This window comes from Oryctolagus cuniculus, chromosome X (assembly GCF_964237555.1).
Source record: "Oryctolagus cuniculus chromosome X, mOryCun1.1, whole genome shotgun sequence".
NCBI classification, from domain to species: Eukaryota; Metazoa; Chordata; class Mammalia; order Lagomorpha; family Leporidae; genus Oryctolagus; species Oryctolagus cuniculus.
Genome location: NC_091453.1, coordinates 38,165,006 through 38,179,098, shown reverse-complemented (window position 1 = coordinate 38,179,098; position 14,093 = coordinate 38,165,006). Strand labels below are relative to the sequence as shown.

Below are 14,093 nucleotides of genomic sequence, written 5' to 3'. Positions count from 1 at the left end.
CTCTCTCACTGTCCACTCTGCCTGTCAAAAAAAAAAATAAATAAATAAAAAAAAAAAAGAATACTTTGCCTAACTATGGGAATGAGAATTTTTTCATGCTTTGTTTTAAAAGTTATATAGTTCTTCACTTCACATTTAGGGCAGATCATCCTTTTTTAGTTCATTTCTGTGTACAATGTAGTAGTTTTAAATTTTTTTTGTATATGGATGCTCAATTGTTTCAACAGTTTATGGAGAAAACTATCTTACCCATTCAGTTGCCTTTTCACTTTTGTCAGTAATCAACTGGTCATACTTGTGTGAGGCTATTTCTGGACTGTCTTTTGTTCAGTTGATTCATCTCTATCCTTCCACCACTAGCACACATTCTTGAATAGTATAGATTTATAGTAAGTCTTTAAACTGGCTAGTGATCCTCCAATTTTATTCATTTTCAGTATTATATTATTTTTTAAGTTTGTTTGCCTTTCTTTGTAAATTTTAGAATAGCTTTATATTTACCAAAGAAAAATCTTGGGCTCTTGATTAGAATTATGCTAAATATATAGATGAATATCATGAGTCATTGAATCCATGAATTTAGTTTGCCTCTCTATCGAGGTCTTCTTTGATTACTTTCTTTTTTTAAAGATTTAATTATTTATTTGAAAGGCAGAGTTACACACACTCACAGCAGAGAGAGAGGAAGAATCAGAGAGAGAGGTCTTCCTCCCACTGGTTCATTCTCCCAGTGGCCCCAGTGGCCAGAACTGGGCCGGTATGAAGCCAGGATCCAGGAGCTTCTTCTGGGTCTTCCCAAGCACTTGGGCCATCTTCTACTGCTTCCCCAAGCACATTAACAGGAAGCTGGATTAGGAGTGGAGCAACCAGGACAGGAATTGGCACCCATATGAGATGTGGACATAGCAGGCTGCAACTTAACCCACTACACCACACTGCCAGTCCCTTGATTTCTTTTGTGTAAAACTCTCATAATTTTAAACATATAAGCCCTGTATATATTTTTCTATTTAAGTATTTCATGTGTAAGTATCTAATATAAAGGATATTGTGTTTATTTCCATTTCTGATGGTTCATTGCTTATATATAGGAATATGATTTTCCGTTGACCTTATACTCTGTGATCATTCCAAACTCATTACTTCTAAGAGTTTTTTGGTAGATTTCATATTGTCTGTGTATGGGGACAGCTTTATTTCTTTGTTTACCATCTGTATGCCTTTTTTTCTTGATTTACTGTGCTGTTTAGGGTTTCCAAGTAATGTTGGATAGCAACGCTGAGAGTAGATATCCTTGTCTTGTTCCTGATCTTTAGAGAGAGTATTCAGTCATCATTAAGTATGATATTAGCTATTTATTTTGTACATGTATGTTATCAGACTGAAAAAATTCTATTTTACAGTTTGGATTTATTTTATTTGAGTGGTAGAGGAAGGGAGGGAGGGAGAGAACAAACATGTAGTGTTCTGCTGGTTTGTTCCTCAAATGCCAACAACAGTTGTGCTGGGTTGGGGCCAAAGCCAGGAAGTCATTCCAGATCTCCCACATATGTTGCAAGAGCCCAGCAACTTGAGCCAGGTCTGCATTGGCAGGAAGCTGGAAAAAGGGGCTAGAGCTGAGAACCTGCCTCAGGTACTCCAGTGTGAGACCCTGGTGTCCTAATCAGCATCTTAACTGCTATGCCAAATACTGGCCCCAAGTGAGAAAATGCTCTTCCATTCCTTGTGTGCTGTGTGGTATATTTTGTCAAGTACATTTTCTACATCTATTGATAGAATCATATTGTTTTTCATCTTTGGTCCTTTAGTCCATTAATATTTTGGATTGATTTTTGAATATTGAACCATGCTGCATTCCCAGGACATGGTTCTAATGAATTATTCCTTTTTTGTATTAGTGAATCTGAATTGCTGGTATTTCATTGAACATTTTTATGTTTAATTTCATGAGGGATATTGGTCTATACTTTTGTATACTGTGTTGATCTGTTTATTTTTTTAAGATTTGTTTATTTACTTGAAAGAGTTACAGAGAGAAAGAGAAGGAGAGACCAATGCAGATCTTCCATGGGGCCAGTGCTGTGGCATAGTAGGTTAAGCCTCTGACTCCACCTCTGGCATCCCATATGGGCGCCGTTTCCTGTCCCAGCTGCTCCTCTTCCAATCCAGCTCTCTGTTTATGGCTTGGGAAAGCAGTAGAAGATGGCCCAAGTGCTTGGGCCTGTGTACCCTCGAGGGAGATCCAGAAGAAGTTCCTGGATCCTGGCTTCAGATGGGCCTAGCTCTGGCCCTTGTGACCATTTGGGGAGTGAACCATTGGATGGAAGACCACTCTCTATGTCTCTGTCTCTGTCTGTCTGTTTCTCTCTCTGTAACCCTGCCTCTCAAATAGTAAACTTAAAAAAAAAAAAAGAGAAATCTTCCTCCTATTGGTTTACTCTCCAAATGGCTGCAAAAGCAGGGGCCGGGCCAGGCTGAAGCCAGGAGGAGCCAGGAACTTCTTCCAGGTCTCCCACGTGCGTATAGATGCCCAAGGACTTGGGCCATTTTTCACTGTTTTCCCAGGTACATTAGTAGGGAGCTAGATCAGAACTGGAACAGCCAGAACTTGAACCATCGCCCATGTGGGATGCCAGCACTGCATATGGCGGCTTAACGCATTGCACCACAGCGATTTTACTTTTAAGTCAGGGTGTTGCCACACTCAAAATGAAAAGGCAGCTGCTCCTCTCTCTTCTGTGGGGACTGCTGATAGTTTTGGTTTAGCAGACAACCCACTTAGGTTCAGATCACTGGATCTCAGCATCCTTCTGTGGGCTGTGCTTTAATGGAAGTGCTTTTTATAAGGCCTTTGCAGATATAGGTGTGTTAACTCCATATACAAAAGGTCTTCAGAAGGTTCATGGAAATTGTGTGTTGTGGAAAACTGCACGAATTTCAAAGTTTTTGTCACCAAAAGTGTCTTTTTAATTCTGCTTTTCTATAAACTTTTTGAAGTGCCCGTGCATGTACTAGTTAGTGCCTGGTCTGGGTCTATGGTCTATCTCTGCCTCTCCTTATTTTTTTAAGAGATAGATTTATTTATTTATTTATTTGAAAGGCAGAATGACAGAGGGAGGGAGGAATAGAGAGAAAGAGATTTTCCATCTGCTGGTTCACTCCCCACATGGCTGCAACAGGCAGGTCTTGGCAGCCTGAAGCCACGAGCCAGGAACTCCATCTTATATGGGTGGCAGGGGCTCAATTACTTCAGCCATCAGCTGATGCCTTCCCAGGTGTATTAGGAGGAATTTGGATCAGAAGCAGAGCAGCAGCTCCTTGAACTGGCACTCCATTATGGAAGTTGCAGTTTACCCTGCGAGGCCAAGATGCCTACTCCCCTGGTTTCTCAAAATCCGTGTTCTGCTGTTGATTGTAAGATTGATAGCTCAGGGGGTGAGTGTAAGAGTTCATAACCAAGCTTGTTTAGTTGATTTTTGAGCTGTTCCATCTCTGTGATCTCTTCAGTACTTCCTGATCATTGAGCCACTCCCTTTTCAGTCCTCTTGCCATAAAGTCAGGAATTTAATTATTCAACTCTGCCATATAATTTTTGTGACTGCATTTGTAGATGTCTCTCTCTTATTTGAAATGCAGTTACACAGAGAGAGAGACAGAGAGAAAGAGATTTTTCATTTTCTGGTTCACTCCCCAAATGGCTATAACAGCCAGAACTGGGTCGGGCTTAAGTCAGGAGCCTGGAACTCCATCCAGCTCTCCCTCATGGGTAGCAGGGGCTTAAGGACTTGGGCCATCTTCCGCTACTTTCCCAGGGCACATTAGCAGGGAGCTGGATTGGAAGTGGAGCAGCGGGGACTCAAACCGTTGCTTATATGGAATGATATGCTGGTATCACAGGCACTGGTTTAACCTGCTGTGCCACAATGCTACGCCTGCCCCAGCAGCATCCTAACCACTACATGAAATGCCTACTCCTAAGCTTACCTTTTTATTCCATTTCCACCAACTTTCTAAAGCCCTTTCATATTATTTAATGGAAAAAGAAAGATGATGATGTGATGAAATGTGATGATTTCACTTATGTGGAAAAAAGTAAAACCCACGTTGGCATCTATATAAACATGAGCACTTCAAAAATTTCATGGAATAACGAAAATAAAAGGTATCTGTGCAGTTTCACAAACTTTTTGAGGTACCCTATATACGTTATATGTACAAGCACATAGCAAAACTTAGGAAAGAACATCTACGTAAACTGTTACCATTGCTCACATCTGGGGAAGGGAGTGGGTACAGAGAGAGATATTAAGGAAGACTCTGTATGATTTGGGTTGTTTTAGATAGTTTTCAATTGTAGATGTTACTAAGTATAATGAGATAATAAATAAATAAATAGGTAAGGGAACATTGTTACGATAGAGTGTTGTTCAATCACATAAGTATCATTCCCTAAGTTTGTCATTTGCAAATGTTCTTTAGATTTGGAGCCCTTTTTTTTCAAACAATTCTGTCAAGTCTAGTTGTTTGAGAAGGTGGACAGATTTTTGTTTCTGAGTAAGGCTGGAGGGCTAGGAGATCTTTATTCCTCTGGACATGCACGCATACATGCAAATAAAGAAGGCTGGCACGATATATAGCTGTGGGTACTAGCAATCACAGTCTCTGAGAGATGACACTGTAAGTTTCCCCAAAATTTGTATTACGTGTTTTAAGTTTTCTGCAAGAAGCAAACACTATTTGTTATAGTCAATTATTTTTTTCTAAAACTGTTCAAACTTTGGGCTGTATCATGAACTGAACATTCTCATATGTTGATGATAGCAATAGAACTTGAGGTGTCTGTTCTGCAAAGAGATTTAGTACCATGTGTCAAGAGTCTAAAAATGATCATACCCTTTGATCTAGTAATTATACGTCTAGGAATTTTCCATTTGAAATAACCCAAGAGATTTATATACACATATGCTTATGAGAGCATGATTTATCATGAAAAATGACATAGGATAGCATAGTCTTACATTCCATTTGATAAAATAGAAAGATTTCTAAATAGTCGTGGAAAAAGCATGACAAGTGAAAAAGGCCCCTTCTCAGCCCTTCCTCCCCCTCTACAAGAGATAAACAGTAATTTTTACCTGTGTTGCCATAGATTAGATAGCTAAGCTTTATATGTCCTCATTTGTATCTCTCTTCTTTTACCCAATATGATAGTATTGATGAGATTTATACATATTATTGTGTGTATCAGTGCTTTGTTCTTTTGATTGCTGTATGGTATCCCACTGTATGATTTTACCATAATTTGTTCTCTTGTTGATATACATTTGAGTTGTTTCCAGTTTGGGACTTTTTTAAATGAAGGGATTGTTAATATTCTTTCATGTTTCTTGGTAGATATATGTGCTCATTTCTTCTGGGTAGATACACAGGAGTAGGGTTGTTGTGCCAAAAGGAAAGGACATGTTTAATTTTGTAAGAAACTGCCAGACTGTTTTCCAAACTGTACCAGTGTATACTCCCACCAGCAGTATGCTGGAGTTCCAGTTAGTCCATGTCCCTGAAGGTGCCTCATACTGATAGCCTTCCATTGTAACCATTCTGGTAGATGTGTAAAGGTGTCACATTGTGGTTTTATATATGTTTCAGTACTTTGGGTTTAGCTCATACCTTTTGAACTAATATAATTTCCTTTTTAAGTTTTCTTCCTAAGGATATTGCCTGAAATACACAAATAACTTGAATGGACAGTGTATACCCTTTGCTGCATAACATATTTTTAAAATATGTATCTATTTTCAATTTATTTGAAAGGCAGAGATCTCCCGTCTGCTGTTGCACTTCCTAAATACCCACAATTGTTGGGCCTGGGCCAGGCCAAAGCCAGGAGCCCGGAACTCCATCCAGATCACCCATGTGGGTGGCAGGGACCCAAGTACTTGAGCCATCACATGCTCCCTCCCAGGATTCACACTAGAAGGAACTGGTTCAAAAACAGAGTAGCCAGGACTTGAACCAGGCACTCTGGTATGGGATGCAGCTGTCTCCAGTGACAAGCACTGCACCAAATGCCCAGCCTCTGCATGACTTATGATAGCCAAATGTGAGAATTAGTTACATGTTAAATATTAGGAAAGTAGTTACATAATTTATGATGCATTCATGATGGTGAAATATGCAACCATTTAAAGTTATTTAGGCGGGGGGATGGTGCTGTGGCACAGCAGGTTAACACCTTGGCCTGAAGCGCCGGCATCCCATATGGGCGCTGGTTCGAGACCAGGCTGCTCCACTTCCAATCCAGCTCTCTGCTATGGCCTGGGAAAGCAGTAGAAGATGGTTCAAGTCCTTGGGCCCCTGAACCCATGTGGGAGACCCAGAAGAAGCTCCTGGCTCCTGGCTCGGGTTGGCACAGCTCTGACCATTGTGGCCAATTGGGGAGTGAACCATCGGATGGAAGACCTCTCTCTCTCTGCCTCTCCTCTCTCTGTAACTCTGACTTTCAAATAAATACATAAATCTTTAAAAACAAACAAAAAACCCCAAAACCACAAAATTACTTAGATAGGTTAGTTTAATATGATAAAATCAAGACACAAAATTAGACATAGGTGTAATAAAATAGAACGGCTATACTTCAACAACAAAAAGTTCATTTAAAAGAATACTGTAAGGGGCCAGTGCTGTGGCATAGTGGGTAAAGCCACTGCCTGCAGTGCTGGCATCCCATATAGGCGCTGGTTTGAGTCCCAGCTGCTCCACTTCTGATCCAGCTCTCTGATATGACCTGGGAAAGCAGTAGAAGATGGCCCAAGTCCTTGTGGCCCTGCACCCATGTGGGAGACCTAGAAGAAGCTCGTGGCTCCTGGCTTCGGATTGGCTCAGCTCCAACTGTTGCAGCCATTTGGGGAGTGAACCAGAGAATGGAAGACCTTTCTCTCTCTCTGCCTCTGCCTTTCAAATAAATAAATAAATCTTTAAAAAAAATACTGTAAGGAAGCACAACAAAATATCTTTGGATAGTGGTACAATATAATTTTTCCTGCTAATCCCTAGGGTTTTTTTTTAATGATCATGTGATCATTATAGATAGCAGAAAATGTAAGTAAACTTCATTTTATCTAAGAAATTTATTATTGGGGCTGAAATTGTGGTGTAATGGGTTAATCCACAGCCTGCAATGCTGGCATCTCATGTGGGTGCCTGCTTGAGTCCCAGATGCTCCACTTCTGATCCAGGTCCTTGCTGGTGCACCTGGGAGGGCAGCAGAAGATGGCCTGAATGCTTGGACCCTTGCATCCACATGGGAGACCCGGATGAGGCTCTGGGCTCCTGGCTTTGGCCTTTGCCCAGCCCTGTCTGTTGTGGCCATTTAAAGAGTGAGCCAGTGGATGGAAGATCTCAATCTCTCTCTGTCTCTCTCTTTCTCTCTCTCTTTAAAAAAGAGAAATTTATTATTATTTATTTCAGAGGCAGAGAGAGAAGGAAAGAAAGAGAACTGCTTCACTCCTCAATTGCCTATAGTGGCTGGGACTGGGCTGGGGCTGGAGCCAGGAGCTAGGAACTCAATCAGGTGTTCCACATAGGTGATAGGAACCTAAGTACTTGAGCTGTCATCATTGCCTCCCAGGATTTGCATTGGCAGGAAGCTGGAGTCAAGAACCAGAGCCAGGAATTGAACCCCGGACACTCCACTATAGGACACAGAGATCTGAACTGCTAGGCTCAATGCCAACTGGCTTTCATTTTATGTCCTATAATACTGTCTCCTATCTGTTTTTTCTGCAAAGTGGAAATTCATTCTCTTGTGTTTTTAAAACTATTTGATTTCTGCTACTGTTTTGACTCCCAGATTATAAGTTATATGAAACAGACACTCTCATATTGTTTCTGCTTCTGAAAGTCTGATGTTCTATCATGCAGTCCAGGACAGAAGATAAAATAGAACGATTCAAGAAAGCAGTTGAGTACTATTCAGTCACAACCAAACTCTCTTCGCTGCCAGTGGCTCCCTCATTTCTAGGTAAGGCTTCCATTTGACCCAAAACTATTTTGTTTACAGGGGAAACTGAGTTGGTCTCTCAGGAACTCTGGGGCCAGAATGGAATCATTTGTTTGTATTGTGCCCTCCTGTTTGACAGGCATTCTTCTTTTGATTTCCATGTCATAAGAGTTACAACATAAGAAATGTTAGTGAAATGAGCCGGTCCCCAAAAGGCAAATACCATATGTTCTCCCTGCTCTGTGGTAACTAATGGAGTACCTAAAATATAATGTATAGGTATGAAATTGACACTTTGAGATGCCATGATTTTTAACAGCCCTTGTCTTGTCTGTTGAGGAACAGTATTTATTTTCTCTTTATACTATTTGTTGAACTCTTTACTTACTGCAGGGTTAATCTCATGAGTATAAAGTTAACTGACAATAGATTTTTGTAAAACATAAGAATGGGAATAGGAGAGGGAGGAGGAAGAAGGGTGGGATCATGTGTGGGCAGGAAGGGAGGGTGGGAAGTATCACTATGTTCCTAAATCTGTGTATATGAAACGCATGAAATCTGTATACCTTAAATTAAAAAAAGAAAAGGAAAGGTTCGTGATTTCTCAAATTTATAGATGGGATATAGTTGCTATTTCCTTAGCTTGTCCTCCTGCTCGTGCTAACCCCCCATTCTTGCCTGACATATGTAAAATAGCTCTGTCTTTGGGAACTGAGTTAGAATTCTACCTTGGCTGCTTGCCAGCTGTGTCACCTTGGCAACTCACACTTGTATAAAATGTGGCTCATGACACTTACTTTATAGGGTTGTTATCAGCTGAAATAATTTACATTAAGTTCTCGGCATGGCACATAGTAGCTATTCAATGAATCATAAATTTATATATGAATAACTGTTCATGTGATAGTGGGTTAGCAGAATGTAGCATGCTAAAATTATTAGGATTGAATGAAGTATAGGTCTTTTCTCTTACCTTCAGGCTTTCGGAATAATCGACTTGGAAATCCTCCCCTTCCACGAAATCAAATGGGCACCATTTCTGCGGGAAAGCCAATGGTAAGTATCCTCTAGAAGGTCTGAGAGCATTCGTTCACATTACTCAGATTGCTTCCCAATTTTTATAATCTTGAGTTAAGGAGTGAGGTTGATTCAGTGTTGTCGGACCTCCAAGGCTGCATAAGCCTATGTCACATTCTTAACTTGAGGCTGGCAGACTGTGTAAAGATAGCATCCAAACCAGTAACCACTAGGACATTGTAGAGACAGATGAACTAATGTCAGAAAATGGTTCTAGGACACCTGGGCAGGTTCATTATCCAGCTTCTGGTAGAATCTGCTCATACATCTCTATTGAAATTATTCCTCACTCCTCTCAGGAGGCACTTTGTATCTCAACAATCCCTGCTACTGGCATCATCTACTATGTCGCAAACTCTGAGGGACGCATCTTGGAGCCTAGTAAAATGTTAAATAGTTTTTGTGTCTGTTTTGTCCTTTAGTTTTCTCACCAAGTGCCCCAGAAAATGAAATATCCACCACCATTCCCAATGGGACCCAACTCATCTCTTCTCTTGTCTCCCCATGCTTTGGGGGACTCACGTGCTTTCTCTGAGGATCCCGTGCTGCAGGACAGCCCCTTTGCCAATTGGGCTGTCTCTTATGACTCCTCTGCATCTCAGTTTCCCAATTACCTGACTTCCAAAGCTTCACCTCCTTTGGGACCAGACTCTTCCCACTCCTCTTCCTCTGATGGTGATGAGCCAAATGGAGGCAGCTCTGAGTAAGTATGAGTATAGACTCCATGGGAAAAGACTTTTGAGGCATCTGTGTTATTTGTTGCAAACTTGGCCAGAGATGTGGGAGAGTGTGCATTGTTGTATTTCCACTTAAGAAAGCAAAATGGAAAACCTTCCTTTTGGCTTACTCACTTCATGCTCATCGGAGCCGGTGTGTGTAGTAATTTTCAGACATCCGGGCCACTGAGGCAAGAGGCAGCAAAATGGGTAGTTAGGGAAGCCCTGCTAATGGACAAACTGGATATCGTGGCTGTCACTTCTTAATTTGTGGCAGAGGTAGATTAGGTAGATTGAATATTTTAAAAAAGAGTTTATAGAGTTGAGTAGTTAATTTTGTTGTTTAATAAGTAAGACTGCATTCTGAGGATTGAAATAGTAGTATTTTGTACTAGTGTGTTTCTTCTTAGATTACTAGTGCTCTAAGCATATTTTGCCTGGGACACACAATTGCCTTGAGGTTGCAATTGTAACTATTTTTCTTAGAACATTAGCAGCCTCTAAGCCTGGCCTCTTAGAAGGTGGAAAGGACTCAGTGTGATGTGCGTGAAGCCCTGAGGGCAGTAAGAGGGAAGATTTCAGGTGGAGTGCTTAACTCAGCGTCCTGACCTGCAGAGCCATTGTGTGATTCCTTGGGATTAGAATGGGCATCTTGAGTTTAAATCTGTCAACCTCCCTTTTATCTCTGTACTGTCTTTCTGCGTTTTTATAGTCACATCACAGAAGCACTTCAGCTTCAGCAGCAGCCTGGATGGACAGATCCCAATGGTGACAGAGAGTCTTGGGTACAGCCCGTTGATGCTGGAGTTTCAGAAGGCAGCCTAGGTGATGGTGAACCCCACATCCCATCTCTGCTGTCTATGTCCACGAGGAACCACATGGACATCACCATTCCACCCTTACCTCCAGTAGCACCAGAAGTCTTGCGGGTTGCTGAACACAGACATCGCAGGGGTCTTATGTACCCCTATATCTACCACATCCTCACTAAGGTGAGACCACACAGCAGCATCCACCTCCTGCATCTTAATGCTGTACTTCATGCTTTCTAGGACCATAGGTAACCAGAGAAAATGCACATCGTTGGTATCTGAAGGGAGATAAACAAAGACCAAGTGTGCTGGTTGATGTGAAACCACCAGGAGATGGGACTGTACAGTAAATTAGGCCCCTACAAGACAAGAACCATGCATAGTTTTTAAAATGTTATTTTTATCTACTTGAAAGATAGAGATTTTTCACCCACTGGTTCATTCCCCAGATGCTAGCAACAGCCATGGCTGGGCCAAGACTGAAACCAGGAGGCTGGACCTACATCTGGGTCTCCCCTGTGCGTGGCAAGGGCGCAAACACTTGGACCTTCTTCCTCTGCTTCCCCAGGCTCATTAGCAGGGAGCTGGATTGCAAGTGGAATAGCTGGGACTCAAACTGTCACTCTGATATGGGATGCATGTGTCCCAAGTGGCTCCTGGCTTTGGCTTGGCCCAGCCCCAACTGTTGCAGCCATTTGGTTAGTAAACCAGCATATGGAAGATATCTCTTTTTGTTTCCCCCTCTCTCTGTAATCCTGCCTTTAAAATAAATAAGTAAATTTTTAAAAAATGAAATATAGCTTTTTGTTAAAAAATATTTATTTTTTATTTATTTGAGAGGTAGAGTTATAGACAGAGAGAGGGAGAGACAGAGAGAAAGGTCCTCCATCCACTGGTTCTCTCCCCCAAATGGCCATAATGGCTGGAGGGGAGCCAATCTGAAGCTAGGAGCCAGGAGCTTCTTCCAGGTCTCCCACATGGGTGCAGGGGCCCAAACACTTGGGCCATCTTCCACTGCCACCCTAAGCACATTAGCAGGGAGCTGGATCAAAAGAGGAGCAGCTGGGACACAAACTGGCGCTCACATGGGATGCCGGCACTGTAGCCGGAGGCTTAGTTTACTATGCTACAATGCCTACCCCAGAATATAGCTTAAAGTTGGCTGTGGTGAGCTGGGTTTCTTACAGCTTCTTTTCATTTGAAATTCTGTCTGAATACAAACAGAAAATGTAGACAGGTTGCAGAGCCTGCAATTCATTGCTTGTTTTTCTCAGCTCAATTCTAAATCTTGATGTGGCTGATTTTCTTCTTTTCCCTTTACTATTCTCTCATTAGGGTGAGATTAAGATCCCTGTATGTATTGAGGATGAGTGTAACATGGAGTTACCTCCAGCTGCTCTCCTGTTCCGATCAGCTCGTCAGTATGTGTATGGAGTCCTTTTTAGTCTGGCGGAGACACAGCGGAAAATGGAACGCCTGGCCATACGGCGGCGACTGCCTGTGGAAAGTAAGTATAGTTCTTGCTTTGACAGTTCTCTCCTTGCTTGACTCGGAGTAGAAATGTTCTGTGCAGATGCATCATCCCTTTGGTTGTAGAGCAATCTTTAAGAAAATGCGTCATTACCAGAATACATATTGGTATGAGCAATGCATGAAGTGCAGCCCAACTCTGCAGTTATCAAGCATTCTGAGTGATTTCTACTTAAAAGAATCACACTGGGCTTGGAGAAGGTAGAGGCATATCTGACACAGTTTCTCCTCTGTGAGTTCTTTGTTTTGGGATTTGATCCTGCAAGTAGTTTTAAGCTGCAGAGTGACAAAGTAAAATTAGTTTATTCAAAAGAACACTCTAGATTTCTGCTTCCAGGAAGATGGAGTATATCAGATGTAATTCTACCTATTCTTTCTGCTAAGTAGAACTAAAAGTCCAGGACATTATATATAAAATGAGCACAAGACATTCTGGGAGGTAAAAGAAAAGGCAGACCGGCTGAAGATTTGGGGACCCTAGGTGTGACATGGTAGTACCGGGATGAGTTTCCTGGGTTTTCTTTTTGATTCACATATCCTAGACTGGGTATATGATGAGCTGGCATCCCAGAAATTTCAACAGCTTCCGACAAGAAAAGTCCTCCAAAAAGCCTGCTTTCTCTGGGTGAAGGACCTAAAAGAGTAACCTGACAATACAGAAAAATTTTAGATAATAACCACTGTACTCCAGCCAAATATCATAGAAAAACCTGTGAGCCACTCCCACTCCCACCAGAAATGCCAGAGGAAGAACTTGGACTTCTACCCTTACCAGTCTATGATGAGGTCCCTCAACTTCTCCTCCTGGGGAGGTATCGACAAGTCAGGAGCCAAGACTTGTGCTCACAACTGCCAGTAATTAGACAGTGTTCCACTTCACCTACCAGAATGGTGTCAGAAAAAACCTGCTAAAACATAAGACTTTCTAAAAAAAAGATTTATGTATTTATTTATTTGAAAGTCAGAGTTACAAAGAGAGAGGGAGAGACAGAGAAAGAGATCTTCAATCCACTGATTCACTCCCCAGATGGTCAAAAGGAGCCAGGAGCTTCATCCAGGACTCCCATGTAGATGACAGGAAGTCAAGTCCCTAGGCCCCCCCCCAGGTACATTAGTAGGAATTTAGATCAGAAGCAGAGGAGTCAGAGCTCATACCAGCACTCCAGTATTATATGCAGACATCTCAAGAGGTGACTTAACCCACTATACCACAAGACCTACCGTGTATATATAATTTAATACCTAAAAAATGTACTGAAGAGGATATACAAAGAGATACTCTCAAAAACTGTGTGGATAAATCAAAATGGAATTATAAAATTAGTTCATGGGGCTGGCGCTGTGGCGCAGTAGGTTAACGCCCTGGCCTGAAGCACCGGCATCCCATATGGGCACCAGTTCTAGTCCCAGCTGCTCCTCTTCTGATCTAGCTCTCTGATGTGGCCTGGGATAGCAGTAGAAGATGGCCCAAGTCCTTGGGCCCCTGCACCTGCATGGGAAGACCCGGAGGAAGCTCCTGGCTCCTGGCTTCAGATCGGCGCAGTTCTGGCTGTTGCAGCCAATTGGGGAGTGAACCATTGGATGGAAGACTTCTCTCCCTCTCTCTGCCTCTCCTCTCTCTGTGTAACTCTGACTTTCAAAGTAAAATAAATAAAAATCTTTTTAAAAAATTAGTTCAAGTTTTTCATAGGAAGGGATGAACAAGAAAGCAGGTAAATAAAAAATAGAAAAATTACAATGACAGATTTAAGCCTAATATATCAATGATTCATTAAATGTAAGTAGTATATGCCAATTAAAATGTAGAGATTGGGGTCTGTGTTGTGGCACAGCAGGTTAAACTGTTGCCTGCAATGACAGCATCCCATATGTGCAGGTTCGAGACCAGGCTGCTCCACTTCTGATCCAACTCCCTGCTAATGTGCCTGGGAAAGCAGTAAATGATGGCCCAAGTACTTG

At 41.9% G+C, this 14,093-nt stretch overlaps 1 protein-coding gene across 2 annotated transcripts in view; it reads left to right on the top strand.

The window, feature by feature from the left end:
- FAM120C (family with sequence similarity 120 member C) overlaps positions 1–14,093 on the top strand; it is a 110,970-nt gene that overhangs the window by 46,004 nt on the left and 50,873 nt on the right. For both annotated transcript variants that reach the window (XM_002720026.5, XM_051827134.2), the window contains exons 5-9: positions 7,921–8,020; positions 8,979–9,055; positions 9,499–9,779; positions 10,505–10,784; positions 11,940–12,111. In XM_002720026.5, the coding sequence (XP_002720072.2) occupies positions 7,921–8,020; positions 8,979–9,055; positions 9,499–9,779; positions 10,505–10,784; positions 11,940–12,111 (910 nt within the window). The remainder of the gene's footprint in view (positions 1–7,920; positions 8,021–8,978; positions 9,056–9,498; positions 9,780–10,504; positions 10,785–11,939; positions 12,112–14,093) is intronic.